General features: G+C 49.0%; 1 protein-coding gene across 2 annotated transcripts; it reads left to right on the forward strand.

The window, feature by feature from the left end:
- The first annotated feature begins 169 nt into the window (after positions 1-169).
- Positions 170-24,173, forward strand: LOC118851159 (syntaxin-binding protein 2). 2 transcript variants are annotated; one of them, XM_036760688.1, is made up of 21 exons: positions 177-234; positions 1,540-1,589; positions 2,114-2,195; positions 2,426-2,502; positions 2,599-2,677; positions 2,787-2,890; positions 3,083-3,231; positions 4,089-4,173; positions 4,268-4,398; positions 4,513-4,620; positions 4,937-4,994; positions 5,474-5,539; positions 6,131-6,211; positions 6,508-6,646; positions 6,798-6,907; positions 7,286-7,381; positions 7,710-7,795; positions 7,920-8,084; positions 22,968-23,107; positions 23,438-23,515; positions 23,932-24,173. In XM_036760688.1, exons 1-21 carry the CDS (start codon positions 198-200, stop codon positions 24,054-24,056), a joined length of 2,046 nt encoding a protein of 681 aa, XP_036616583.1. In that variant the 5' UTR covers positions 177-197; the 3' UTR covers positions 24,057-24,173. The 2 variants fall into 2 exon arrangements, with proteins under 2 accessions (XP_036616578.1, XP_036616583.1); XM_036760683.1 differs by lacking the exons at positions 22,968-23,107; positions 23,438-23,515; positions 23,932-24,173 and adding an exon at positions 8,313-8,476 and having other exon boundaries at positions 170-234; positions 7,920-8,080.
- The last annotated feature ends 1,060 nt before the right edge of the window (positions 24,174-25,233 follow it).

Consider the following 25,233-nt stretch of genomic DNA (forward strand, 5'->3'; position numbering starts at 1 on the left):
CACCTTCCCCAACCGGACTCCGGGAGAAGAAACTGATTTAGAGCGGGGAGCTAGGGAGCTGGGTCAGGTGGTTGGGGCGTGCCCAGGTGAGGGAAGAGGCCAGGCCAGGTGGGAAGGGGCGTGGTCTCCCGCGATGACGTTGCCAGAGGCCCCGCCCTTTCTTGGGCAGACCCGGAAGCGGTGGCCCCAGGGGGAAGATGGCGCCCTCGGGGCTGAAGGCGGTGGTGGGGGAGAGTGAGTACTGTCCCTTGTCCCAGTGGGGAGTGGGGCTGAGAGCCTGGACACCTGGGTCCTTGGGAAGGGAGGGAGGGTGACTGGGAGCCTGGACACCTGGCTCCCTGGAGGAGAGTGGCTGGAAACCTGGGGCAGGAGGTGGGTGGGCACCTGTACCCTGGTTCCCCCAGGAGGGGGGGGGGGCTAGGAGCTTGGGATGCCTTGGTCCCTGAGGGGGCGGGGCTCGGAGTCTGGGCACTTGAGTCCTTAGGGGAGGGGACTTCAGACCTTAGACCCTGGTGGGGGGCTGGGTCCCCTGGGAGGGGGATGGGAGGTTTGTACATAATAGGCACTTAATAAATGCTTATTGAATGAATGAGGGGACTGAGAGATTATACCCAGGGTCTCTGCCTAGCTTGGGGCTGGGAGTCAGATGCCTGGATCCTTTGGGTAGGGCGAGGAATCTAGACGCTTGGGTGGGTGTTAGGGTCACTTACTGGGGGAGTCAGGATCTCTGGGTTCCTGCATTTCTAGGAGCGGGGGGATTTTGGGATTCTGGAAGTCTAGACAATTGAATATGAGAAGAGGCCAGAACAGGAGGTCTATATACTTTGGTGCCCCTCCGCACCTAAACCCGCCCCCCCCCCCAGTCTGTTATTTAATATCCAGTTAGTTGTAAGTGCTTTGGGATCTTCACTGGAGAGAGTGGTGTCCGGAAGCAGAAACTGGGCCCCACCCCTGGTCATCAGGAGGGGGAAGGAGCAGTTCTGTCCTGTGTTTTCCCACCCTTGGCGGGTTGTTTTGGTTTCAGCTGTTTCCTTCAGTAGTGATAAGGTAGTGGTGATAAAGGGCTAGGCCTCCCTCTTAGAGCACTCTTTGACCCTGGCCTGGCCCTTGATTTGGCCTCTTCCTCTTCCCAGGCTTTCAGAGAAGTGACCATCCCTTGGTGGGACTTACAGGTTATCCAATCCAATCTTTGACTGTTTTGCACAGATAGGGAAACTGAGGCCTAGAGTCATGCTCAAAGTCACGATTTGAATTCAGAGGCACAGCTGAAATTAAAATGTAGGTCTCCCGATTCCCATACCCCGTACTTTTTCCACATAGGTCTGGGGAACTGGGGTGGGAGATTGTAATGGGGATGGACTCAGTCCTACCCCTTTGCCCAGCCCTAAGTGGACAAAGGCTTCTGGCCAGAAGCATAGCTTTGCCTGAGGCAAGGTATAGGGAAAAGAAGGCTTAGGATGGCAGAGACACTGCTTGTCCCAGGTCTCTGGGAAGAAGAGGCACCCCCTGAGCCAGCCTTTCCATCCTCTCCCCTTTCAGAGATCCTGAGTGGGGTTATTCGAAGTGTCAAGAAGAATGGAGAGTGGAAGGTAGGATCCTGGGAGTTGGGATATCTGGATTCCCTGGAGCCCTTTAAGGTCACACAGCTCTTACTCTAGGTCACATAGGCATGACTTCTTGGACAGGACCTTCAGTGGGGGCTCACAAGGAGCCAAAGGGGAGAATGGAATGGTCTCTGTGCCTCTTGAGTTGGGTGAGCAGAAGGCCAAAGGCACTGGTAGTTGGAGGCTGGTGTTCCTGGAATTAGAGTTAGGCTATGGGAAGTTAGTGGTTTCATGGTTGCTGCAGCAGTCATAATTGGTACTTTGGGCAAATTCATTTGGGGGTAACTCAGAGTGGCAAAAAGGGTGACCTGAGCCCTGTTTCCCTAACTTTCACTGACCCATCACCTTGCCACCCTCCCTTCTCTGATCCACCTTTCCCTTGCCACCCCTTCTGGGGGGAGGTACAGAGGGCAGAGGACCCTGAGAAATAGGGGTGGCATTCACTACAGTGGGGATGGGGGGATGTGCCCCTCCAGTGGCACTACCCTAGTTAAAGCTCTGTGCCGTAGGTCCTCGTCATGGACCGCCCCAGCATGCGGATCCTGTCTTCCTGCTGTAAGATGTCAGACATTCTAGCAGAGGGCATCACCAGTGAGTATCCTGGACAGTCCAGAGCATGGCTCACAAATAATTGGGAAGTCTCTCCCAGGTCACCAGGCAGTGACTCTCCTCTAGGTCATCAGTGGATCAGGGCTTGGGGGATGGGGGTAGGTGATGGGGAGTTGGCCTCTTGTCCCTGGTGGCCTCCCTGTGATCTTCCATGTTGTGTTGTTCCATCTCCTGTTACGTCGCTTGGTGTGGTGCCATGGATGGATGCCCAGTTGTGGAGGATATTAACAAGCGCAGAGAACCCATCCCCAGCTTGGAAGCCATTTACCTTTTGAGCCCATGTGAGAAGGTAAAGGCCACTGAGCTGGAAAGTCCTTGGGCTGAGTGCTTTCTCTCCTGTCTCTGGGATTTGAGCCAGAGCGAGTGACTCTCGCATTTCTCCCAGTCTGTCCAGGCTCTGATCAATGACTTCCGGGGAACCCCTACCTTTACCTACAAAGCTGCCCACATCTTCTTCACAGACAGTGAGTGACAGGGACAAGGGCTTTGAGGAGAAGAAACGGGAATGAGTTCTAGGGGTTGGGTGAGGATGGCTGCTCTGACCCTCCTTGTCCTGTTTCCTCTGCCACCCAGCCTGTCCTGAGCCCCTTTTCCTCGAACTGGGCCGATCAAGGCTGGCCAAGGCTGTGAAGACGCTGAAGGAGATTCACTTGGCTTTCCTTCCCTATGAGTCCCAGGTGGGGCTCAGCCCTGGGAAGATGGTGATAAGGGGTCTACAGGATAAAGTGGGGGAAGGGCAGAGCCAGAAGACCTGCACCATCAGGAGGGGCGGGGGAAGCTGGAAGGATGCCATGGGGAATGGAGGTCAGGGTTACCCAGCAGTCAGAGGTGTCCACCAGGCTCTACACCTCTACCCCTTGACCTCCTAGGTATTTTCCTTGGATGCGGCCCATAGTACTTATAATTTGTACTGCCCCTTCCGGGCCAACGCAAGGATCCGGCAACTGGAGAGCTTGGCCCAGCAGATCGCTACACTCTGTGCCACCCTGCACGAGTACCCTGCTATTCGCTACCGAAGGTGTGACTTCTTGATCCCAGACCCTGCCGTTCTTTTCCCTACTCCTGGGGTAGGACTGTAAGGCCTCTCCTGATCCTTCTTGAATCTCCCAGGCTTCTTCTCAAGCCCCTTGTCCCCCAGGTCCTCCCTTCAACCTTTTCCTTCATTTCCTGCCGTACTCCCCACTCTCCTGCCATCATCTTCCATCCCATACCATCATGCCACACTGGAGTCCTGCCCCTTCTGCCCCCAATCCCTGGTCCTGGCTCTGATACCTTGCCCCCATCTTCCCTGATCAGCCCAAACATACTTGGTGGAGCAAACGACAGGCTTTGGGACAGGCCTCCTCCTTTCTTGGCCCAGCTCTGTAGTGATGAAAGTTTTGGGGTACCCCGTTCCTCAGCCTGGATCCCTTTTCCCTCCCCTCCATTTCCCCTACCTGTGTCTCCTACATTTTTTTAAATGTATTTATTTCTACAAGCATTTATTTATTATCTTCTACCTCAATTGAACAATCAAAAGAAAGAGAACCCTCATACTAAACGGGCATAGTCCAGCAAAGCAAGTTCCCACATTAGCTGTGTCCAAAAATGTGTGTCTCCTTCTGTGCCTTAAGTCTATTTCTCCTCTTGCAGGAAGTGAGTGGTGTGTTTTATCATCAGTCCTCAGAACTGGTTGGTCATTGCATTGGCCAGAATTTTCAAGTCTCTCAAACTTGTGTTTCTAAATGGTGTTGCTGTCATTGTATAAATTGTTTTCCAGTTCTGCACCTTTCACTCTGTATCAGTTCATAGATTTCTTCCCAGTTTCCTTGGAAACTATCCCTGTGGTCATTTCTTACGGCACAACATTATCCAGTACCCCTGACCTTTTCACAGGGGGTCTGAGGACACTGCCCAGCTTGCCCACGCCGTCCTTGCCAAGCTCAATGCCTTCAAAGCGGACGATCCCAGCCTGGGGGAGGTGAGAGCCAACCCGAGCAGGGGGGCTGGGGTGGGGGAGGCGGATGGGACTTTTCTGGGGCTTACCCCTTTTCTCCCACCATCTCTGTTGCCAGGGTCCTGAGAAGATGAGGTCCCAGCTGCTGATTGTGGACCGGGGCTCAGACCCTGTGTCCCCTCTGCTGCATGAGCTCACTTTCCAGGCCATGGCCTATGACCTTCTGGACATCCAGCAGGATACCTACAGGTGGGAATGAGGGAGTGGCAGCAGCAGCCTCTGGGGGAGGGACGCAGGGGGAGGACCAGGCCCGTCCCCCAGAACGTTCCGTGTTCAGGAGCCGACTGCGTCCTGTCCTTCCAGGTACGAGACAACGGGCCTGAGTGAGACCCGGGAGAAGTCAGTGCTCCTGGATGAGGATGATGAGCTGTGGGTGGAACTGAGGCACATGCACATTGCGGATGTGTCCAGGTAGGTCCCTTTAGGGTGTGAGAGGGCCTGGGGTCGAACCCAGGCTGCCCTACCTGCATGAGATAATGAAAAGACCACTGGATCTGAGGTCAAGTACCTGTATTCACCCCCTGGCTCTGTAACCTTGGGCTAACACTCGGGGCCTCAGTTTCCCCATTTGTTAGACTTGACTCTTCAAGTCCCTTCCAGCTTTAAATCTATGAACCTATTACTTTTGCATGCACCATTCCCGGTCCTCATCTGCCAAGCCAACCAGTCCGCCCCCATCATGCTTGTTCCTTTTTCATGTCCTCACTGCCCTTCTTGACACCTTCAGGAGGGTCACAGAGCTGCTGAAGACCTTCTGTGAGAGCAAAAGACTGACCACAGATAAGGTGAGCAGGATTCTTGTTTGTCTGGGGCTTGGGCCAGGTTGAGTGGAAGAGGAAAGAGAACAGACTTATGGGGAGGAAGATCTGGGTTTGGGACATGATGGCAAGGTGAATCCCTTGAGTGTTGGTGGCAATGTTAGGGGAGGAGTCAGCCCTGGGGGACAGGTGGCAGGGTGCTGGGTTGTGGAGATCTGAGGGTGTAGGAGGGGCTTTGAGTGATGGTGGTTGGGGTGAGTTTGAGTGGGTTGGGCCTCTGGGGAGCTAGGATTGGGTGAAGGGAGCATAGACCTAGGAGAGGCTCTTGAGGGTTGGGGATGGGACCAGTTTGGGTGGACTGAGCCTTAGAGTATTTGGGGATGGGGATGGGGCTGGGTTGGGTGACTAGGCCTAAGGTATTGGGGTGATGTTCAGCTTATTAGGGGCGTAGGGGCAGGTTAGAGAGCCTGAGCCCCACTGTTCTCCTCCCTCTCCTTCCTCTCAAGGCCAACATAAAAGACCTCTCCCACATCCTGAAAAAGATGCCCCAATATCAGAAGGAACTGAACAAGGTGAGGGGAGCCCAGAGCCCACTGGGCAGGTGTACTTTGGGGACTCTCCTGAGCTGGTTGAGTAAAGGGGCCAGGTATCCCACCTTCTTCCCAGCTTGGGCCAGACTCCTACTGGCTCCTTCTCTGCCACCTAGTCATTCAACAAGCATTTATTAAGCCCTCACTGTATGCTAAGTGCTAGGGATACAACGAAAGGCAAAACATAGCCTTTGCTCTCAAGGATCTCACAGTTTGTTAGGGGAGACAGTTTGTAAACAACTCCACACAGACAATCTGAGATTACCATACAGGTAATCTGAGAGGGAAACTCGGCACAAATTTCTCCTCAAGGTGGAGGAGTCTTTGAGCTGAGTCTTGAAGTCAGCCTGGGGGAAGCTGCTAGGCAGGGGTGAGGAGGGAGAGCGTGTCAAGCATGGGAGACCTCCAGTGCAAAGGCAGGACTGTGGGAGGTGGAGCATTTCACTGGAGGCTGACACTTTAGGTCAGCAGGGCTAGATCTCAGGGTTTGTGGAGAGGAAGAAGCCTCATGGGAAGAAGGGGCTAGGTTATGTTGTGGAGCGCCCTCCAGGAGACTTGATCTTTGATTTCCAGTACTCGACACACCTGAACTTGGCTGATGACTGCATGAAGCACTTCAAGGGCACCGTGGAGAAGCTCTGCAGCATTGAGCAGGTGGAGGGCCCTCAGCTCTGGAGGGTTCAGGGCTTAGCTTAGCAGGGGTGGGGAACCCTCGGCCTCAAGGCCACATGTGGCCCTCTAGGTCCTCAAGCGTGGCCCTTTGACTGAATCCAAACTTCACAGAACAAACCCCCTAAGCCTTAGGACCTGGATGCAGGGGCTCAGAGCTCCAGGGGTGCCAGGCCTAATGTATGCCCAGGCTCAGGGGATGCCCAGGGATCCCGAGGCTCCTGGGTCATGTGGGCCCCACGATGGTGGCTGAGCCCTTGCCTCTGGCCCCGGCTCCCCAGGACCTGGCTTTGGGCACAGATGCAGAGGGGGAGAAGATCAAGGATGCCATGAAGCTGATTGTCCCTGTGCTGTTGGACACTGGGGTCCCCCAGTATGACAAGATCCGTATTCTTCTACTCTACATCTTGCTTCGGAATGGTATGAGCGTGGGTGGGGAGTGGGGCCTTAGTCACTGCCCACTGACCCCTCATTCACCCCTGATCCCCTCTTCTCGGGGTACCTGGGGACATGTTGTATGTTTAAACATATGTGTAAACATATACATGTGTGGTGCTGTGCCCATCCCCAGGAGTAACCGAGGAGAACCTGGCCAAGCTCATCCAACATGCCAATGTGCAGGCACACAGCAACCTCATCCGAAATCTGGAGCAACTCGGGGCCACGGTTACCATTGCCACGGTATGGGGCCAGGAGGGATGGCCACAGTCATTGCTGACCCCTGGCATGGAGCTTATCCTTAGTGTGAGTGGGGGAGGAGGGGGAGGGTGTGTCATCTCTCACCCTGGAAGCCAGCCTGGGAGCAGGAGCAATAGAGGGAGACATAGTGGCGGGGAGCTTGCCAAGTTATTGGCTCAGTCTCATCTTCTTGAGGCCCCAGCCTCTCCCATATCTCCCCTCTCCTCTATCCTGTCTCTGGGCTCAGCCTCTTGTCCTTCTCTGTCTCTCTTTCTGTCTGTCTTTCTAGCCTGGCCTGCTTTGCTGCCTGGGGAGGTGTTCTCCCCCCACCTCCCCTTCTGGCCCTGTCCATGACCCCCTCCCCTCCATCCCCTGCCCCAGGGCTCCGGGGCCCCTAACCGAGGAGAACGAAAGGAGAGGTTGGAGCCAACCTACCAGCTATCCCGCTGGACACCCGTCATCAAGGATGTGATGGAGGTGAGAGGGAGGGTGTTAATCCTGTGATCGTCAGTCACCTCTGAACCTCCCCCAGCCTCCCTAAACTCTGGCCTTCTGCTTCCCTATTTCTCTGCCCTGCCCTTTCCCAACCCCCCACCCTCCTCCCACGTTCCCACCCCTCTCCCATTCACCTCCCCTGGCCCCCTAAGCCACAGCTAGGCTTAATGGCAAATCCCTCATTATGGGCATTATCCTGGCATCTGATCTGTGATCCCTGGGAGGGGAGAACAAGAGGAGCCTCCTCTGGAGGAGGTGGGGTGATGAAGGACACTCTGAGCCTGTGTGTGTGTGTGTGCTCCCTTTCTAGGATGCCGTGGAGGACAAGCTGGACCGGAAACTATGGCCCTTTGTGTCTGACCCTGCCCCTACCTCCAGCTCCCAGACTGCTGTCAGGTGAGGCCTGGGGGGAACTGTCATTTGCCATCAGCCAAGGCAGGGTCCTTGTGAAGCCTCTTGGGGTAGGAGGAGGGAGAGGGCTTGATCCTCCCCTGATTCAGTCCCTTACTGTCCTTCTCAGCGCCCGCTTTGGTCACTGGCACAAGAACAAAACTTCAGTGGAGTCTTCCCGGGCTGGGCCCCGACTCTTGGTTTACATACTGGGTGGTGTGGCTATGTCTGAGATGCGGGCAGCCTATGAGGTGACCCGGGCCACCGAAGGAAAGTGGGAGGTGCTCATTGGTGAGTTGGGGCTAGTTCAAGTGCCTGAAGACCTGGAGGAGTTAGAGGTGGGGGCAGGATGCCTGGATCCCTGAGAGATGTGGGGGCTAGAGCCTGGGCAACACCATCTGGGGTGGGGGGGTGGGGTGGGGAGGGGCTAGAACCTGGATCCCCAAGGGAAATGGGCTGGGACATCTGCTACCTGAGTCTGGAAGACATAGAAAGCTCCACCTAATCTTTCTGTACCTGTCAGGTTCTTCCCACATCCTCACTCCCACCCAGTTCCTGAATGACCTCAAGAGTCTGGACCAGAAGCTGGAGGACATCCCCATGCCTTGAGTCCGGAGCAGCTTGATGCATTCCCTTCCCCTGCACCCCACAGGCAATAAAATCCCCTCAACCCTCAGTCTTACCTCACCCCCTCTCTGGGTCACCTTCTTCCTGCGTCCAGATCTTCATAGCAGGCCCTGACCTCAATGAGCCTTCACCATTGGAGCAGAGGAGTGAGGGAACCAGGTGTGTGCATCCTTTGATGGCTCTGTGACCTCACCCACATGGGCACTCCCTCCAGGATCCCAGCCCATTGGCACCTTCTTAGTCTGTGTGGCTCTTGTCCCTGTCTCCTGTTCGAGGCAGCATCCATCCAACAGACTGGCAGTCTTCCTTGAGTTCTTTTCACATTCTGTGGGTACCAGCCTCATGATCAGATGTTCCTCTGCCATCCCTCAGTCTCACTATCGGGCTGGTCCGTTTCCTTTTCTAATCATGTGCATGGAGAGGATGGTTTTGGCTGTGGAGTGAAGGTTAGATTGGAAGGGAAAGCCATGGAAGTTGGAAGACAGTCTGGGCGGGTGGTAATGAGCGCCTGGATGAATGGTAGTGTTGGCCACTGGTGTCCCCCTTTTGGGCCTCTGTGGGCTCCTTATAAAGAAAGTAAAGGATTTTTCCCTAGATTAGGGGCTCTTCACTTAGGGTCTGTGGATAGATTTTCAGGATCTCTGTGAACTTCAGTGGGAAAAAATTACGTCTTTATTTCAATATAATTGGTTTCCTTTGTAATCCTATGTATTTTGTTTAATGCATTTAAAAACATGGTTCTGAGAAGGGAGGGGTCCATATGTTTCACCAGACGTATTGCCAGAGGAGTCTGGGATGTAGAAAAGGTTAAGATGTCCTGCCCTAGATGGTCACTTCCCAACTCCCACATGCTGCCACGACTTCCCTTCCCTTCTGCCCCAGGTTCACAACAACACCTTGATCCTGTCCTTCCATTAGGGGCAGGGATAAGGCACATACTCATATGAATATAGCTTAGGCAATGGGCATGTCTGGATCTCCCAGATGTTTATAAAGCTTAGTCTTTGCTAACGTGCTCTGGTTACAAAGATTAAGACCAAGATGGTCCCTGCCCTCAAGTAACCTGGCCAATTCACTTCCCCGTCTTGGGTGAGGTTCTCCTTATCTGTACAATGAAGGGGTTGCATCCAGCTCTGGATCGATAGTCCTATGGGTGGCAGTGTCCTGAGCGTTTTCCTAAACATTAGGAGGGTTACCTTGGCTCCAAGGGGAGAAGGGCAAAGGGGAGACCCATACGAGTTAAAGGTGATGGGGAGGGCCATGAGAGTGGGACCGAGAAAAGAGGATCAGTCTCTGTAGTGTGGAGGTCAAGTGGAAGTGATCGGATGTGGGGGAGGAACGAGTCAGAAGATGGCAGTTTTTTGAACCTGGGTGATAGGATGGTGGCATCATCGGTGGCAATAGGGAAGTCATGAGGACAAGCTTCTTCATTTAAGGGGAAAGATATGAGTGCCATTTTGGACGTGTTAAATTTGAGTTACTAGTGAGACATATGGGTCTGGAGTTGGGGGAGGGGAAGAGGGCTAGAACTGGATAGAATGTGTAGAGAGGAGGACCGTGAGCAGACCCCAGAGGGAAACAGCCCCATTAAGGAGGGGTAAGGAAGAAGATGAGGACTGGGCGTGGTGGGCTGGAGAGATCACCGGCTTTGTAGTCGGAGCCTGGCCTCCTGACTTGGACTTTTTGGCCCTGATCAAGTTGCTTCCTCTTTGGTCCTTCATATGTAACATACTGGCCCCTCAGATTTCCTCACATAACAGGATGAGGTGGGTCCAGATGATCTCTAAGGAAGCTCTTTCCCAATGTAAATCTATGATTCTTTTTTGAAAATTTTTTTCCACTTAATAGTATTTTCTTTTTTCCAATTACATGTAACGATAGTTTTCAATATGTACTTTCATAAGATTTTGAGCTCCAGATTTTTTTCTTTCTCCCTCTCCCCACTCCCGCCCAAGACACTAAGCAATCTGATACAGGCTATCCATGTACAATCATATTAAACATGCTTCCACATTAATCATGTTATGAAAGAAGAATCAGCAAAAGGGGAAAACCATGAGAAAGAAAAAAACCAAAAAAAGGGAAAACAGTGTGCTTCCATCTGCATTCATACTCTATCAGTCCTTTCTCTGGAGGTGGACGGCATTTTCCATCATGAGTCTTTTGGAATTGTCTTGGATCATTGTGTGGCTGAGAAGAGCCAAGTCTATCAAAGTTGATAGGATTCTATATTTCAATAAAGTAGGCAGAGAAGGAACAGTCAGAGAGGTAGGAAAGCCAAGTAAGCGGTCCAGGGACTTGGAAGCATCTAGGTAGAGGAGGCTGTCATCAATGTTAAAAACTACAGAAGGGTTCAGGGAGATGAGGACTGAGAACAGGGCCCTGGATTTGGCAATGAGGACTTTGTTGACTGTTGGGCGAGAGGTGGGGATGGAAACCAGCTTTCAGGGAGTGAGGAGTGGTGATAAAGGTGGGGTTAGACAAACTAGAAGATTTTGGTCAGAGGACAGAGCTGGGGTAGAGGGCAGAGTTATAACTAATGGAGTTTGCCCCAGAATGCCAGGACTTCACAGGTGCTGACTGAACGTGCACTCCAGCTGCAAACAAGTGAGTTTAGTTGCTAGTTGGCAAAGTTTATTGGGTAGCTAGGAGGCACAGTGGCTAGAGTGTCAGGCCTGGAGTCAGGAAGACTCATCTTCTTGAGTCCAAATCTGGTCTCAGTCACTAGCTGTGTGATCCTGGGCAAGTCACTTAATCTTGTTTGCCTCAGTTTCCTCATCTGTAAAGTAGGCTGGAGAAGGAAATGGCAAACCACTCCAGTATCTTCGCCAAGAAAACTGAGTTGTATACCACAACAAAACTGACCAACAACAAAACCTTATTAGTTAAAATTGGAAGCTACCAGATGCTGCTGCCTACTTCCTCTCTCCAGCTGTTGCCCTCCCAGTAACCACCTCCCTTCCTCTTTGAGGCAGAGTGTCCTCACTTTCCTGAGGTCACCGTACCCTTCCCCCAATTTAGTTTATCTTAAAAGGCTGACTTTAGGGTGTTATTTAGGGAGAAGGAGAGGGTTGCTGCTATGTTTTGTAAAGCTTGCCTTAGACTTAAGAAAATGGTAGTTATGGCTCACCAAGAAGGAAGTAGGAAAGACCAGTGGGAAAAAGCGGGTGAAGAAAGCAGCCGTGGGGCAAGGGTAGGAGTGGCCAGCCCCAAGACAGTTGTGGGTTAATGCTTGGGCAGGTGGGTGACTAGTCCTGGGGCAAAGTTTGGATAATTGGGCCCTGAGGCCCTACTAAGCAGGGTGATCCTGGTTGCAAAGTACCTTACAATGATCATCTCATGGGATCCTCACAAGCAACCCTGGCAGTTAAGTGCTAGTATCATCTCCATTTTACAGTCAAGGAAGCAGAGGCAGGCAGGTTAAGTGACTTGTCCAGGGTCATACAGCTGGTAAGTGGCTGAGGCTGGATTTGAACTCAGGTCTTCTTGACTCCAGGCCCAGAGTTCTATCCACTGTGCCACCTAGCTGATAACCAAGAGAAAAAGAGAAAGAAGCAAAAAATTTACTTCAGCAAAACCAACCCCAAGACCAATCAAGTCCCATGGTTTATGGAATATTTGATGTCCATAGTCCCTCAAAGGCCTTTTCAAGCCTTTCGAGCTTTCCAACTTGGGAATGACACTGCCACAATTGTGTGCCTAAAGAAGATTGCTCTGGCAGTTGGGAGAAGGATCAGTTGGATCAGGGGAGAGATGGGAGGCAGAAGACCCCTTAAGATGCCAATCCAGTCATCCAGGGGAGAGGAGATGAGAGCCTGAGCTAAAGCTGTGGCTTTATGAGTGAAGAGAAGGGGACGATGTGAGCAGGGAGAAGGGAGTCCAGGGGAGTGAGGTGGTTGTGAAGCCTGGTGGCTGGAGGCAGCAGGGTGGTGCCCTCAGAAGAAATAGGGAAGTTGAGGGGAAAGATGGTGACATCAATTTCACACATGCTGAGTTTGAGAACCCCAGTGGGTGTGGAGGGTCCAGTAGGCATCATTCATGGATGTTGGACTTCTCAGCGTAGATTTGAGAGCTGATTCTAGGGGTCTGGGAGATGTCTTCGTAGAGGTGATAACTGAACCTGTGAGTTGAGGAGATACCCAAGGGACTGTAGCCTATACTCCTCCTTAAGAAAGCACATTTTCCCATTGTGCATGGAAGAATCTTGTGACTCCTAGGTGGAGCAGTGGATAGAGAAGACACACAAAGACCTGAATTCAAATCCTGCCTCAGACGCTTAACAACTGTTTGACCCTGGGGAAGCCTCCGTTAACCTCTCTGTGCTTCAGTTTCCTCATCTGTAAAGTGAGAGTGATAATAATCTGCTTCACAGGGTCACCGTGAGGTTCAGATGGGCTGACGTCCATGAAGTGCTTTGCAGACCTTGAAGCTTTATGTAAATGCTAATTTTTTTTTTAATTTTTAAAATTTTTTATTAAATTTATTTATTTATTTTTAGTTTTCGAAATGCACTTTTGTAAGATTCTGAGTTCTAAATTTTTCCTCTTCCCTCTCCACCCCCTCCCCAAGACAGCATGCGATCTGATATGGGTATGTATACATGAACAATCGTAATATGTTTCCACATTAGTCACATTGTAAAAGAAGCATCAGAACAAAAGGGAAAAACCACAAGGAAGGAAAAAAAAAGTGAAAATAGACTCCGTAGTTCTTTCTATGGATGTGGATAGCATATACGTGCTCATTATTCCCTTGTACTGTGGGCAGCTCATCCCGGGGACCGAGGTCACAGGGTCACCTACCACCTGCAATCAGTTGCTAAGTCCTTGTGATTCTCCCTTCACTACATCTATCCCATCCCCCTCCTCTCCAGTCTCACAGCCACTGCCTTAGTTCGGCCCACATCACTTAGGGAGGCACAGCCACCCGGGCCCTGGACAGAGAGACCTGCCAGAGCTGGGCCGTAGAAGTGGAGATTGCACGGCCAGTTGGTGAGCAGGGATTCTGGGAAGAAGATCAGGATGTCTCCTGACACTGACCTTTCTGAATTGCCCACGATCCAGGCAGGGTTTAGCAAGTCAGTGTATTTCCACCACTGTGTGGCCAAAAGCTGGGGAGTGGGCAAGGAGATGTCATCTTTGCCTGCCAAGGCCTTCTGGAAGCATGAAGATGAAATGTGTGAGTGGCCACCTCATCCATTAAGGAGGTGGCCACCATTGCAGGGGATTCAGATTCCCGACCCTTTTACCTGAGCAGAAAGTAGTCACTTGGGGAGTCTCAGGAACATTTTATTTTCTCTCTCCCATGTGGCAAAGATAGACCCAATCTGCATTTCCTTGAAAGTCACGTGGAATGAAGAAGGAGACTCAGGCTACACCTAAGCCGTTTTAGGATATCTTTATTGGAGTAATGGGTGGGGGAGATAGTAACTAGAGTTGTGATAATTTTATGATATAGGCAAATGAGTCATTTACATTTTGAAAACTAGCCTGAGTGTGGAGGGATCTGGGCCAAGGTGAGGGGAGTGGGGGGTGGAGGCAGGTCCTTGCTGTAGTTAGGCAGCTTCCTAAACCACCTGCAGGCACAGCATTGGTCTTTCTTCTAAGCACCCCTCCTATCAGACAGGTGGCTACATATTCCCTCCATACATTTACACGTAGAGATCAAGACAGGAAAGAGGAGGGTACAGGCACCAGTCTTGGGAGACAACCATACTTTTCTGGGAGGGAGATAGATGATGAACTAGCAAAGAAAACGGAGGAGTGGTCAGGTAGGAAGAGGATCAGCCAGTCAACAAGCATTTATTAAGCCCCTTCTATGTGCCAGGCACTGTGTTAAGCAGTGAGGATACAAAAAAATAATAATAATTTAAAAAAAAAGCAGTTCCTACCCTTAAAGAGCCCCCGGTCTGAGGGGGAGGACAACATGCAAAACAGCTATGTATAAACAAGATATATGCAGAGCAAATTGGAGGTCATCTCAGTGGGCGGATAGCAATGGAGGGGATTGGGCAAAGCTTCTGCTACTTGGTGGATTCCTGGCAAAGACAGGGAAGAGCAAGGCCAAGAACCCAATAAATACACCTTGTATTTATATATTATTATATATTCTTCATGAGGTCATTTTGAGGAACGCTCTTTGTCTACCATAAAGCACTATTTAAATGGAAATTTTAGTTCTTCAAAGGAAGGGAAAGGGAATAAGCATTTATTAAGCACCTACTATATACTGGGCAGGGTGGTAAGTGCTTTTTTTTTTAAGAGTTGTGATTTTGTTTTTATTTTTTTTGTTATTTAGTATTTTATTTTCCCTCAATTACATATAAAAACAATATTTAGCATTCATTTTTAAAATTTTGAGTCCCAAATTCTCTCCCTTCCTCCTTTCCAACCACCTTCATTGAGAAGGCAAGCAATTTGACATAGGTTATGTGTGGGATGAAGAACGCTTACCAATTAAAAAAGTTAATTTTTAATAAGGAGCCATCTCAGGGTGGGAACAGAAATACAATTTTATTTAATTCTCTCGAGAATAGGGTGTCCTCTGCCAGAACAGATCTAGCAAGGGGAGTCCCGTACAAGGGGCAAAGCACCAATAATTATACCTAACACAAGAGAATTCCCACCCACCTCTGACCCTTGTCACCACTGACTGGGAGGTGGGCTTACAATCTGAGCATGAAAAACTAGACAGAACCGGGAAATCAAGGCACAGAAACTCCAATTCCCATTCCCTTAGTTCATGATTACAACTGAGGTGACATCTATAAATCTGAAGAAGGACAATAGGATAAGGGGAGGGGGAGACCCTCTCCATTCTTCTACAGTACTTTTACAGTAAAGGAAAGCAGGTCACAGTGACCCTATTCATACTGAGCAAATCTTTGATACAGAACCAGAAGAAAGAACAAAAAGTTTCAGGGTAAACTTTGCCAGAGGCTGAGCTATCAGACTCTCACAGCCTCACACCCTATTTCTTGATTTTTAAACATTTCTAAATATAGATATGAATAGACATAGATATATATTTATACATATATATTCCCTGTGAAGTCTTCACATTTTGTTTTCTCATTGCCTCACACAGTTATACATGTATAGTCCTGCAAAACATATTTACATATCAGTCCTATTGTGAAAGAAAACAGGCAAAAAAAACCCCTCAAGAAAAGTAAAGACAATTTTTAAAAAGTATATTTCACTCTGTATTCAAACACCATCAGTTCTTTCTCTGGGGGTAGATATCATCTTTTATCATAAATCCTTCAGAGTTGTCTTGGATCATTGTATTGCTGAGAATAGCTGTCATTCGCAGCTGATCATTGTACAAAAACTCTTACTTTGTACACAATACATGTTACTTTGTGTCAGCTTGTATAAGAATTTCCAAGTTTTTCTTTTCTTTTTTAAAAAATGTATATTTAATTCATTTATTTTCAGTTTTCAACATTCACTTCCATAAGTTTTTGAATTTTCTCCCCCTCCCTCCTCCCTCCTTCCCCAAGATGGCATGTAATCTGACATGGGCTCTACACAACACATTCCTATTAAACACATTTTCACATTAGTCATATTGCAGAGAAGTACAATAATGAATGGGAGAAGCCATGAGAAATAAAACAAAACAAAAGAGAAAATAGTATGCTTCGGTCTGCATTCAGACTCCCTAGTTCTTTCTCTGGATGTGGATGGCATTTTCCATCATGAGTCCTTTGGAATTGTCTTTGATCTTTGTATTGCTGAAAAGGGCTAAGTCTATCAAAATCAGTCCTCTCCCACTGCGGCTGCTACTGTGTACAATGTTCTCTTGGTTCTGCTCCCCTCACCCAGCATCAGTTCATACATGTCTTTCTAGGTTTTACCAAAGTCTGCCTGCTCATCATTTCTTATAGCACAATAGGATTCCATTACATTCATATACCACACCTTGTTCAGCCACTCTCCAATTAATGGGCATCCCCTCTATTTTCAGTCCTTGGCCACCACAAAAAGCTGCTGTAAATATTTTTGTACATGTGGGTGCTAAGTGATTTTATAAATATTATTTCATTTGATCTTCACAACAACTCTGCAAGGTAGGTGCTATTATCTCTATTGTACAGTTGAGGAAACTGAGGCAGAGATTAAGTGACTTGCACAGGGTCACACCATTAAGTAAATGTCCAAGGCCTCTTTTGAACTCTGCTCTCTACAGCACCAACAACTGCCTCTATTTCAAGAATCTGAGGATTTAGCAGGGTGGGCTACCTGTGGGAAAAGCAGGTCAAAACCCTTCCAAGTTTAGGTAGCTGGTATTTGGGAGGTGCTATGAACGGAAACCAAACCAAACAAAAACCCAAACCCAAATCCCTTCCCTGAGGCCAATCTCTGAAGAGAGGCCCAGCCTCAGACAAGACACTGTACTTGAAGCCTTTCGAGATTGGTAGGACACCAATGAGGCAGCTTTCACGATAATAAATGGAACACAGTAATGGCAAAAGGGTGATACAAAGAGAAGGAAAGGATCGGCCCCCAGCCTGGCGGGGGCAGGGCCTAAAATGGACCTCCAGGGGTGGGGAGGATGTGGATGATTGGGGTGGGGAAGGTCATTTCAGGAATGGGACAAAATGAGAAATGTCAGAGTGGAACGGCCCATGCTCCCTCCTCCTCTCTGTCCAATCTGTTGGCACACCTTGTCGATTCCATCCCCTCGACACCTTGTGGACTTGTCCTTTCCTCTCCCCTCACACAGCCCCACCCTAGGCCAGGCCCTCATCACTTTCCTTCTGGGTTGTTTCAGTGGCCTCCTGATGGGTGTTCTCACCTCCAGTTTCTTCCTTCTCCAGTCCATCCTACACACAGCTGCCAAAATGATGCTCTTAAAGCCCAGGTCTGACCACATCACTACCATGTCCTTGAAACTTCAGTACTGCCCCACCACCTTCAGGATAAAGCACAAACTCCTCTGTTTGGTATTTAAAGCTCTCCAGCTTCTCTTTCCAAGAGAGATACACATTACTCCTCCTTATGTACCCTCTACTCCAGCCAAACTGTCCTATTGGTTGTCACTGACATTCCATCTCCTGATTCCATACCTTTGCACAGGCTGTGTCCACTCCTTGCCTCCAAATCTTGAAACCCCTAGCATCCTTTAAGGTTTAGCTCAGGTACCACCTTCTTGAAAGGACCTTTCCTGCTTTCCCCAGTTGTTAGTGCATCCAAATCAACCAATCATTCAATTAACAAGCACTTACTGAGGACTTATGTGTTAGGCACTGTGATAATCACTGAGGATTCAAAGAAAGGCAAAAGACAGTCCCTGCCCTCAAGAAGTTTACAATCTAATGGGGGAGATGACATGCAAACAACTGTGTACAAACAATCTACACTTATCCCTTCCACATCATGACTTTCCCCTTTGTGGTTTCCATATATCAAGGATTGGCATAAGAAATTAAATAGAAATTTTTTTGGAGTTTTGCAGAAGCTGCAGACTACATGCAAAGGCCAGCAGATGATGCAGAAAAAGTTTAGAAACTCAGAAATGCATAAAATAAATGTACAGTACTGTATAATATCAACCTAAGTTTTATAATTCCAGATTGTGGGGGCATCCTGCCCCTAACCCCTGCGATGTGGAAGGGATAACTGCATATACAACGGAAACTGGAGATAATCTCAGAGGAAAGACATTAACAGAGTCTTGAAAGAAGCCAAGGAAACCAGAAGGCCAAGGCGAGAAAGGAGGGAATTCCAGGCATAGAGATGGTAAAAATTGGGAGATAGAGAGGGAGTCTTATGTAAGAAATAGTGAGAGGGGCCAGGCTCACAGAGTACATTAGAAGGGAGTAAGGTATGAGGAGACTGGAAAGGCAGGAAAGGGCCAGGTTATAAAGGTCTTTAAATGCCCAAACAGAGAATTTTTTGTTTGATCCTGAAGGTAATAGGGAGTTTAATTTGGATAAATAAACTGGAGTTTAATTTGAATGGAGATTTGGAGCACGGTGGTAGACTGGGAGGGATGGAAGAGAGAGGAGACTTGGTCTTGCATTTTAGAAGATCTTTTTGGACAGTTGAGAACAGGATGAACTAGACTGAGGAGAGACTTGAGACAAGGAGACTGACATTACAAAGCCCCAAATCATTGAGCCCTAGATCGAGTGTTTGAAGGGATCTCAGAAATTATGTAATGGTAAGCAAAATGGGACTTTTCACTGTGCTTTGTTTGAATGGGGCAGGTACGGTGGGATCTTTCTTGTCTTGGAGTGTTTCTCAGCACTAAGACAATTGAGAGTCACTGAATTGTATATGATGTAGTGCTGCTAGTTGGAGCTTTCCTACACTCTTGGTGTTAGTGATTTCTCACGCTCTAAATGGTGAGCCTTGAGCCCCCCAGGGCCCTGAGACGGGTATATAAGATCCGAAGTTGGTGTTTGACTTTTGGGGGTATGTTCACTGAAAGAATGTGGATGATGAGACTCTGGGCAAGCTGTTGAACCTGCCCCCCCACCCCCGCCCCAGCTTTGTAACCCAGATAGATGTTGGTGCTTCTCCAGTAACTATGAATTGTGATTTGATCAGACAAGGTCTGTCTGTTGATGTTTGTAATTTCTGTTTGTATTTGCCTTGAAGTTCAGGGGGCTGATCTTTTTCCCCAGAACTAAGTGAATGATATGTGTACGTTTGATTAAACTGAGATTGTTAACCCCTTAAAGTCGCTTTCCTTAGAAAAGCAGATCAAAGAACCTGTGTTGGCAGCCCTCCTCTGTGCTGGTGTTGTTGGTCTTCCTTACACAGCCACAGTAGCTAATAGCAACATTGTTGCTACAGTTGTCCAGTCCAACTTCTACATGTTACATATGGAGAAACTGAGGCCCAGAAAAGTGAACTGATTTCCTCAGGATGGTGCAGCTAGTGCGTGTCTGAGGTCAAAACTGAACTTAGATCTTCTCGACTTGACCTGTTCTACCTAGATGTCTTACTTGTCTTTCTAGTTTGTATGTATCCTTTCTTTGTATATGTCTTTTATTTGAGAGAAAGCATGCTATTGGATAGATAACAAGCCTTGGAGCCTAGAAGATCTGGGTTCAAGTCTCTCTTTTGCTATAAACTGGCTGTGTGATCCTATTGTATCATTGACCTCTCAGAGCTCTAGGCAACTCTCCAAGCTTGGTCTGAGGACCTCTAAGGGATTCCCTGAATTCTTTCAGGGTCGTCCATGAGGTCAAAACTATTTTCATAATTTTGACAAATGGTCAACTGCTGGGCCCTAGCTGATAGAAGTGATTCCATGTTTGATTACTGATTGACTTCTGATTATATCAGGAAGTTCTTATGTACCCAATGTGTGGAATGAAAGACCCTCACCAATTAAATTTATAATAAGGAGCCATCTCAGGGTGGGAACAGAAATAAATTTTATTCCATTCTCGAGAATAGGGCGTACTCTGCTAGGGCACAGAGCAGAACCAGCAAAGGAGGCAGAGTACAAGGAGCAAAGCACCAGTAATTATACCTAATACAAGAGAATTCCCACCCACCTCTGACCCTTGTCACCATTGACTGGGAGGTGGGCTTACAATCTGAGCATGAAAGCTAGACAAAGAACCGGGAAATTGAGGCACAGAAACTCCAATTCCCATTCCCTTAGTTAATGATTCCAACTGAGGTAACATCTATAAAGCTGAAGAAGGATAATAGGATAAGGGGAGGGGGAGACCCTCTCCATTCTTCTACAGTACTTTTACAGTAAAGGAAAACAGGTCACAGTGACCCTATCCTTACTGAGCAAACCTTTAAACCAGAACCAGAAGAAAGAACAAAAAGTTTCAGGGTAAACTTTCCCAGAGGCCGAGCCACCAGACTCTCATGGCCTCAGAATTTTTTTCACTTCCTCTACTTCTTGGTTTTTTAAGCATTTCTTTGTATAGATATAGATATATATTTATACATATCTTACCTGTGAAGTCTTAACATTTTATTTACCTCACACACCAACAACTGACTTGGTTGTTTTGCAACTTGGTTGTTGCAACTGACTTGGTTAGCTACATTTAGGGTTAGGAATGCAAGGTTAGCAAACTTCACCTAAGCCAGGTATATATGATTAACAAACTTTACCAATTATAGTGTCCTTGCAGTTGATAGGGGAGAGTGGCAGTCCAGACTACCCACCAATTGACTGCCCCTAAGACTTCCCTGGCGCAACTAGGCCTGGAGTTGGGAAGACTCATCTTCCTAAATTTAAATCTGGCCTCAGATACTTACTAGCTGTGCGACCCTAGAGAAGTCACTTAACCTTGTTTGCCTCAGTTTCCTCATCTGTAAAATGAGTTAGAGAAGGAAATGGCAAACCACCCCTGTGACTTTGCCAAGAAAACCTTGAATGGAGTAACAGAGAGTCAGACACAACTGAAACAACTGCGCAAAACAAAACAAAAGATTTCCTTCCCACCTAGTCTCTGTGAATCTGCCCTGCAACAGCAATCAGATTGAAGGGCAGAGACCCAGGATATCGGAGTTCTCAATTGGGGTACACATTCCATGGATTAACCAAGCCACGAGGTACTATTGTTTCCCAATGGGGCTGTAGGTCGACGGAGCCACACACTTTTGTGCCTGTGAGTAATAAACAGCCTGACCTGGGATCCTCCTGGCTCTTATTTTCCTTCTTGGTCACACTAATAATACTGACATTCCAATCTCTAATACTATAAATATTGCTGCATCTAACCCACATTAACAAAAGCTCTTTCTAGAGGCAGATGGTATTCAGTAGTTTTTCAGCATGTAAAGGAGTCCTGAGGACAAGAAGTTTGAGAATTGCTCATGATTCTAAATTGCAAGGAAGGTGCTGACCTGACTTGGTGGTGGAAATTGCCTCATCTGGGAGGACTCTATGTTAATGAAACCACAGGTTTGGTCTCTATCCCTACATGTGCCCTTTGCTGATCTGGGACCTTGTTGCAATCCCGAGCCAAATCCCATCCCTACCCATTGAATGTAACCTTCTTGAAAGCCAGATGGTTCTATGCAAAGAGTATTGACATTGGAGTCAAGAGAACCGGAGTTCAAATCCTGCCTCTGATACCTATTATCCAGGGCAAGCCTCTTGGCTTCAGTTTCTTCTTCTGTAAAATGAGGGGGTTGGATTGGATGGCCTCTGAGGTCCTTTCCAGCTCTCATCTATGATCCCATGTCTGTAGGGCAGTGCCTGATTCAGTAATTGCTTACTAACTGCTTGTTTGATTATTAGTTGTTGTTTAATTGTGCCTGACTCTTTGTGACCCTGTGGACCCTTACGTGCCAATGCTGCCTGTGGAGTTTTCTTGACAAAGATACTGGAGTGGTTTGCCATTTTCTTCTCCAGCTCATTTTACAAATGAGGAAACTGAGGCAATCAGGGTGAAGTGGCTTGCCCAGGGTCACAACCTAGTAAGTGTCTGAGGTTGGATTTGAACTCAGATCTTAGTGACACCCAGCCCAGTTCTCTATCTAACTCTAGCATCCATCTGGGAAAAAAAATAATAATGATAGCTGTCATTTATATATCACTTTAAAGCTATCATCTATGTAGCACTTTAAAGTTTGCAAAGCTGCCTCTTGGTTATTGATTGGATAGAGTGAAATAGGGTGTAGAGGGCAGAAAGGCTATGAACGTCAACCTACTCTGTCATAGGGGTGTGGGAGTGGGTGGACAGGTGGCTGGGGCGTTGGGGTCAAGAGGACTGAGTACTAAAGTTATAGAGTCAGTTCATCCCAAAGGCGGGGCAGGTCAAGGTCACCTTCCTGCCTCAGGGCCCTGATTGCTCTCCCCCCTCCCCACCTTCCCAGTCCTATCTCAGCTTCAGTCCCTGCAGCAGGTGCTTTTGACCAGGTAGTAGGAGACTGCCCACATTGGTTGAAGGGAAGAAACAACTGATTGATCTTCAGCTCTCCCACAAGGGGAAGTAAAGGAAAGAAGGTGTACTTCTGTGACAGGATGGCTCATTTGCCCAGAGGATTCCTTAATGGTAGGATTTCAGGCAGTGTCATTTGGGGGAGAGAAGTGTTAGGGCACTGGGTGCCCTCCTGGGCTCCCAAAGCACTCCCTGCCCCAGGGAGACACTCCATGATCCAGCCAAGCTCTGCCTTCCCCCCAGCCTTTGGCTCTGGGGTATTGGGAAACTAAGGTCCTAGAGCCAAAATCGGAAGCCTCACTTGCCCAAGACAGGAAACCACAGTCAGCACTTCTTCTACTGGGTGGTGGAGGAAGGTGGGGAGGGACTGGGGGTGGGGAAGAGGAGAGGGAGGAGCATACGCTGGGGACATAGAGGGGCTGTCATCCCAGAGTCTGGCAGATTATCATCAGCACCTTCTTCTCAACTCTGCTCAAAGGTGAGAGATGCCTCCCTCCCCCGCCTCCCCCTGCCAAAGCTCCAGGGGCCCCATCTCTGGAAACTGTTATATTAACTTTCTTAGAAAGAACCCAGATGTTCCAGCCCCTGTCCCACATCCAGTGAGGGCTTTGCTCAGTGGCCAAGTAAGCTTGTTTTCATTGGGATAGCTGATTTTGAATTTTCCTTCTCCCCAAGAGCCAGTGAGATGAAGACTTCCTCTATCTGCCTCTTCCTCATCTTCCTCATCCTTCCTGGGCACATGATCCTAGGGCAGGATGGCTGTCTTCTAGATGAGCTCTTAAACAAGAAGATCGAGGAGCAGGCCAGTTCCTATGGTACCACTCCAACCTTGACCTTATCCCAAACCTACACCTGACCCACCTCCTGATCCAGCTCTGGCCCCTTGCCCCAAATCAGTCCCAAACTAACCTGAACTGGAACCTAACACTTTGCCTGACCTGTCAGGATCACCTTGCCTGATCTTCCTCTGACTACTGGTCCCAGAGCCCATTGGAGTAGGTTCCAATGGGGACAGGAGGGGACTCAGCAACAGAAACATGGGAAGGTCTGAGAGCTCCCTGGCTGGCGCCAGAGGGGAAGCATCCTGGTCCAGGAGAAGGCTGGACAGGAATCTTACAGCCTTTCTCTTCTTTGTAATGGTTCAGTTCTGGCTGCCCTTGTCAAGTCTCAAATGACCTGTTCCAGTGTTACCTCTCGGGGTGCTCTAGCCACCTGCCCCTCAGGTAAGTCTGGAACCTAGTGTTCTGTTGTTGTTGTTTTTGGAGGGGGGGAAGGCAGGGCCATTAAGGTTAAGTGACTTGCCCAAGGTCACACAGCTGGTAAGTACGTCCAGAATGTGAGGCCAGATTTGAACTCTGTTCCTCCTGACTCCAGGGCTGGTGCTCTACTCAGTGCAACACCTAGCATCCCCTGGAACCTAGTGGTCTGGCCCCAACTTCCCCTCCCCCAGGCCTCTGGGATTCCCTCCCCATAGGACCCTAGTGTCCAGCCCCAGCCTCCTATTCCTCCAGGACCCTGATGTGAAAGCCTCAATTTCCCTCCCCCTGCCTGGACTACAGAGTCCAAACTCCAGGCTCTCTTTCCCTTCCTTCTCTACCCAGGACCCCAGTGTCCAAGCCTCAGTTTCTCTTCTCCTCAGGGTCCATTGTCACAGCCTGTTCATGTGGTAAAGCATGTGGCTCCTGGGATGTTCGTGAGCCCATCACTTGTCACTGTCAATGTGCTGGAATAGACTGGACTAGTGCCCGCTGCTGCCGGTTTTGAGGTCCACAATGAGCCAAGACAGAGCCTTCTCTTGCTTTCTTCCCACCAAATCCTTTCTGAGTCTGGCCTTCTCCCAGGAGTCAAAGCTGGAGGTTAAATAAATGTGGCATGTGGTCAGAGTGTCCTGAGTGATTGTCTAGGGGCAGGATGGGGCCGGCCCAAATTTCTGCCCGGCCCTCTCCCTCTCTACGAGGATGTTTCTGAAGGGACTGGCAAGTAGAGTCTGAGCCTGGATACCTGGGTCTTTGGGAGAGGACCTTGGCAGGTAGGTGTTTGTCTGGGAGCACTCTAGGAAATCCCCATTTCCTGCCCCCCAATTCCAAGGGAGAAGTCTGTAGTTGGGGTGATGGATTCCAGAGAGGGTGGGGATAGGGAGTTGTCTATGACCTCATGAGAAGGAATATATGGAGGCTGAGCCCGGCTTAGGGTTAACTGGAAGTCTTCCGTTCCCTTTGGCCCCACCCACCAGAGAACGTGTCCATCACCAAAGTGATTTTTCTTCTACTCTGTGTTCAATTTACTTACTGTCCACCTGGGCAGTTCATGTGTAAGTTGGTCAACTTTAAGGTACCAGGCTTGGGGCTGGACTTCTGGGTCCTGTACACAGGAAAACTGAGGGCTGGACATACAGGCCTTATGGGAGAGCATAGGATGGAGGAGATGATGAAAGAAAGGAAGAACTTCTGGTGGGACCAGTCCCAGCCCAACTGCTCAGCCCATGTGACAATTTAATCTTGACTATGTTGGTTTCTCTTCTCTCCCTCAGCTCCCTGGCTTCTCCTGCACTGCCCTTGCCCCATCACCCTGGGCTCCTTAGGTTGGTCCCTGTCTTTTCCCTCCCCTCCTGACACTGAAGCACTGTAGCCCTAGAAAGTTCCCCAGGGTCCCAGGGAACCTCCCAGGCCTGGTGTCCAAAGGTCACAATGTTAAGGAGCCCCAGTGTCCTCATTCTTCATGGTTTCATTGTTATTAGTCTCTCCCTAGTCCCAACAAAAGTTCTCTCTTCTCCTTGGAACGCCTACAGGGCTCAGCCTGACCTCCTTCAGCATCTTCAGAACTCAAATAGTTAGGGCCCTGCTCACCCCTCCTCTTGGTTAAAATTTCCCTGTCTTTACCCCCCATTTCCCAAAGGGAGATGGGTTCTCTCAGAACCATTGACGGATTTTGGGAACTGAAA

The sequence above is a fragment of the Trichosurus vulpecula genome, chromosome 1 (assembly GCF_011100635.1).
Source record: "Trichosurus vulpecula isolate mTriVul1 chromosome 1, mTriVul1.pri, whole genome shotgun sequence".
Classification (NCBI taxonomy): domain Eukaryota; kingdom Metazoa; phylum Chordata; class Mammalia; order Diprotodontia; family Phalangeridae; genus Trichosurus; species Trichosurus vulpecula.

Bases quoted from the DNA above. Each gene is read 5' to 3' on its own strand.
- LOC118851159 (XM_036760688.1), top strand. From the start codon at position 198: ATGGCGCCCTCGGGGCTGAAGGCGGTGGTGGGGGAGA. The intron at 2,678-2,786 runs GTGAGTGACAGG...TCTGCCACCCAG, and splicing joins CCACATCTTCTTCACAGACA to CCTGTCCTGAGCCCCTTTTC. The intron at 23,516-23,931 runs GTAAGTCTGGAA...TCTTCTCCTCAG, and splicing joins TCTAGCCACCTGCCCCTCAG to GGTCCATTGTCACAGCCTGT.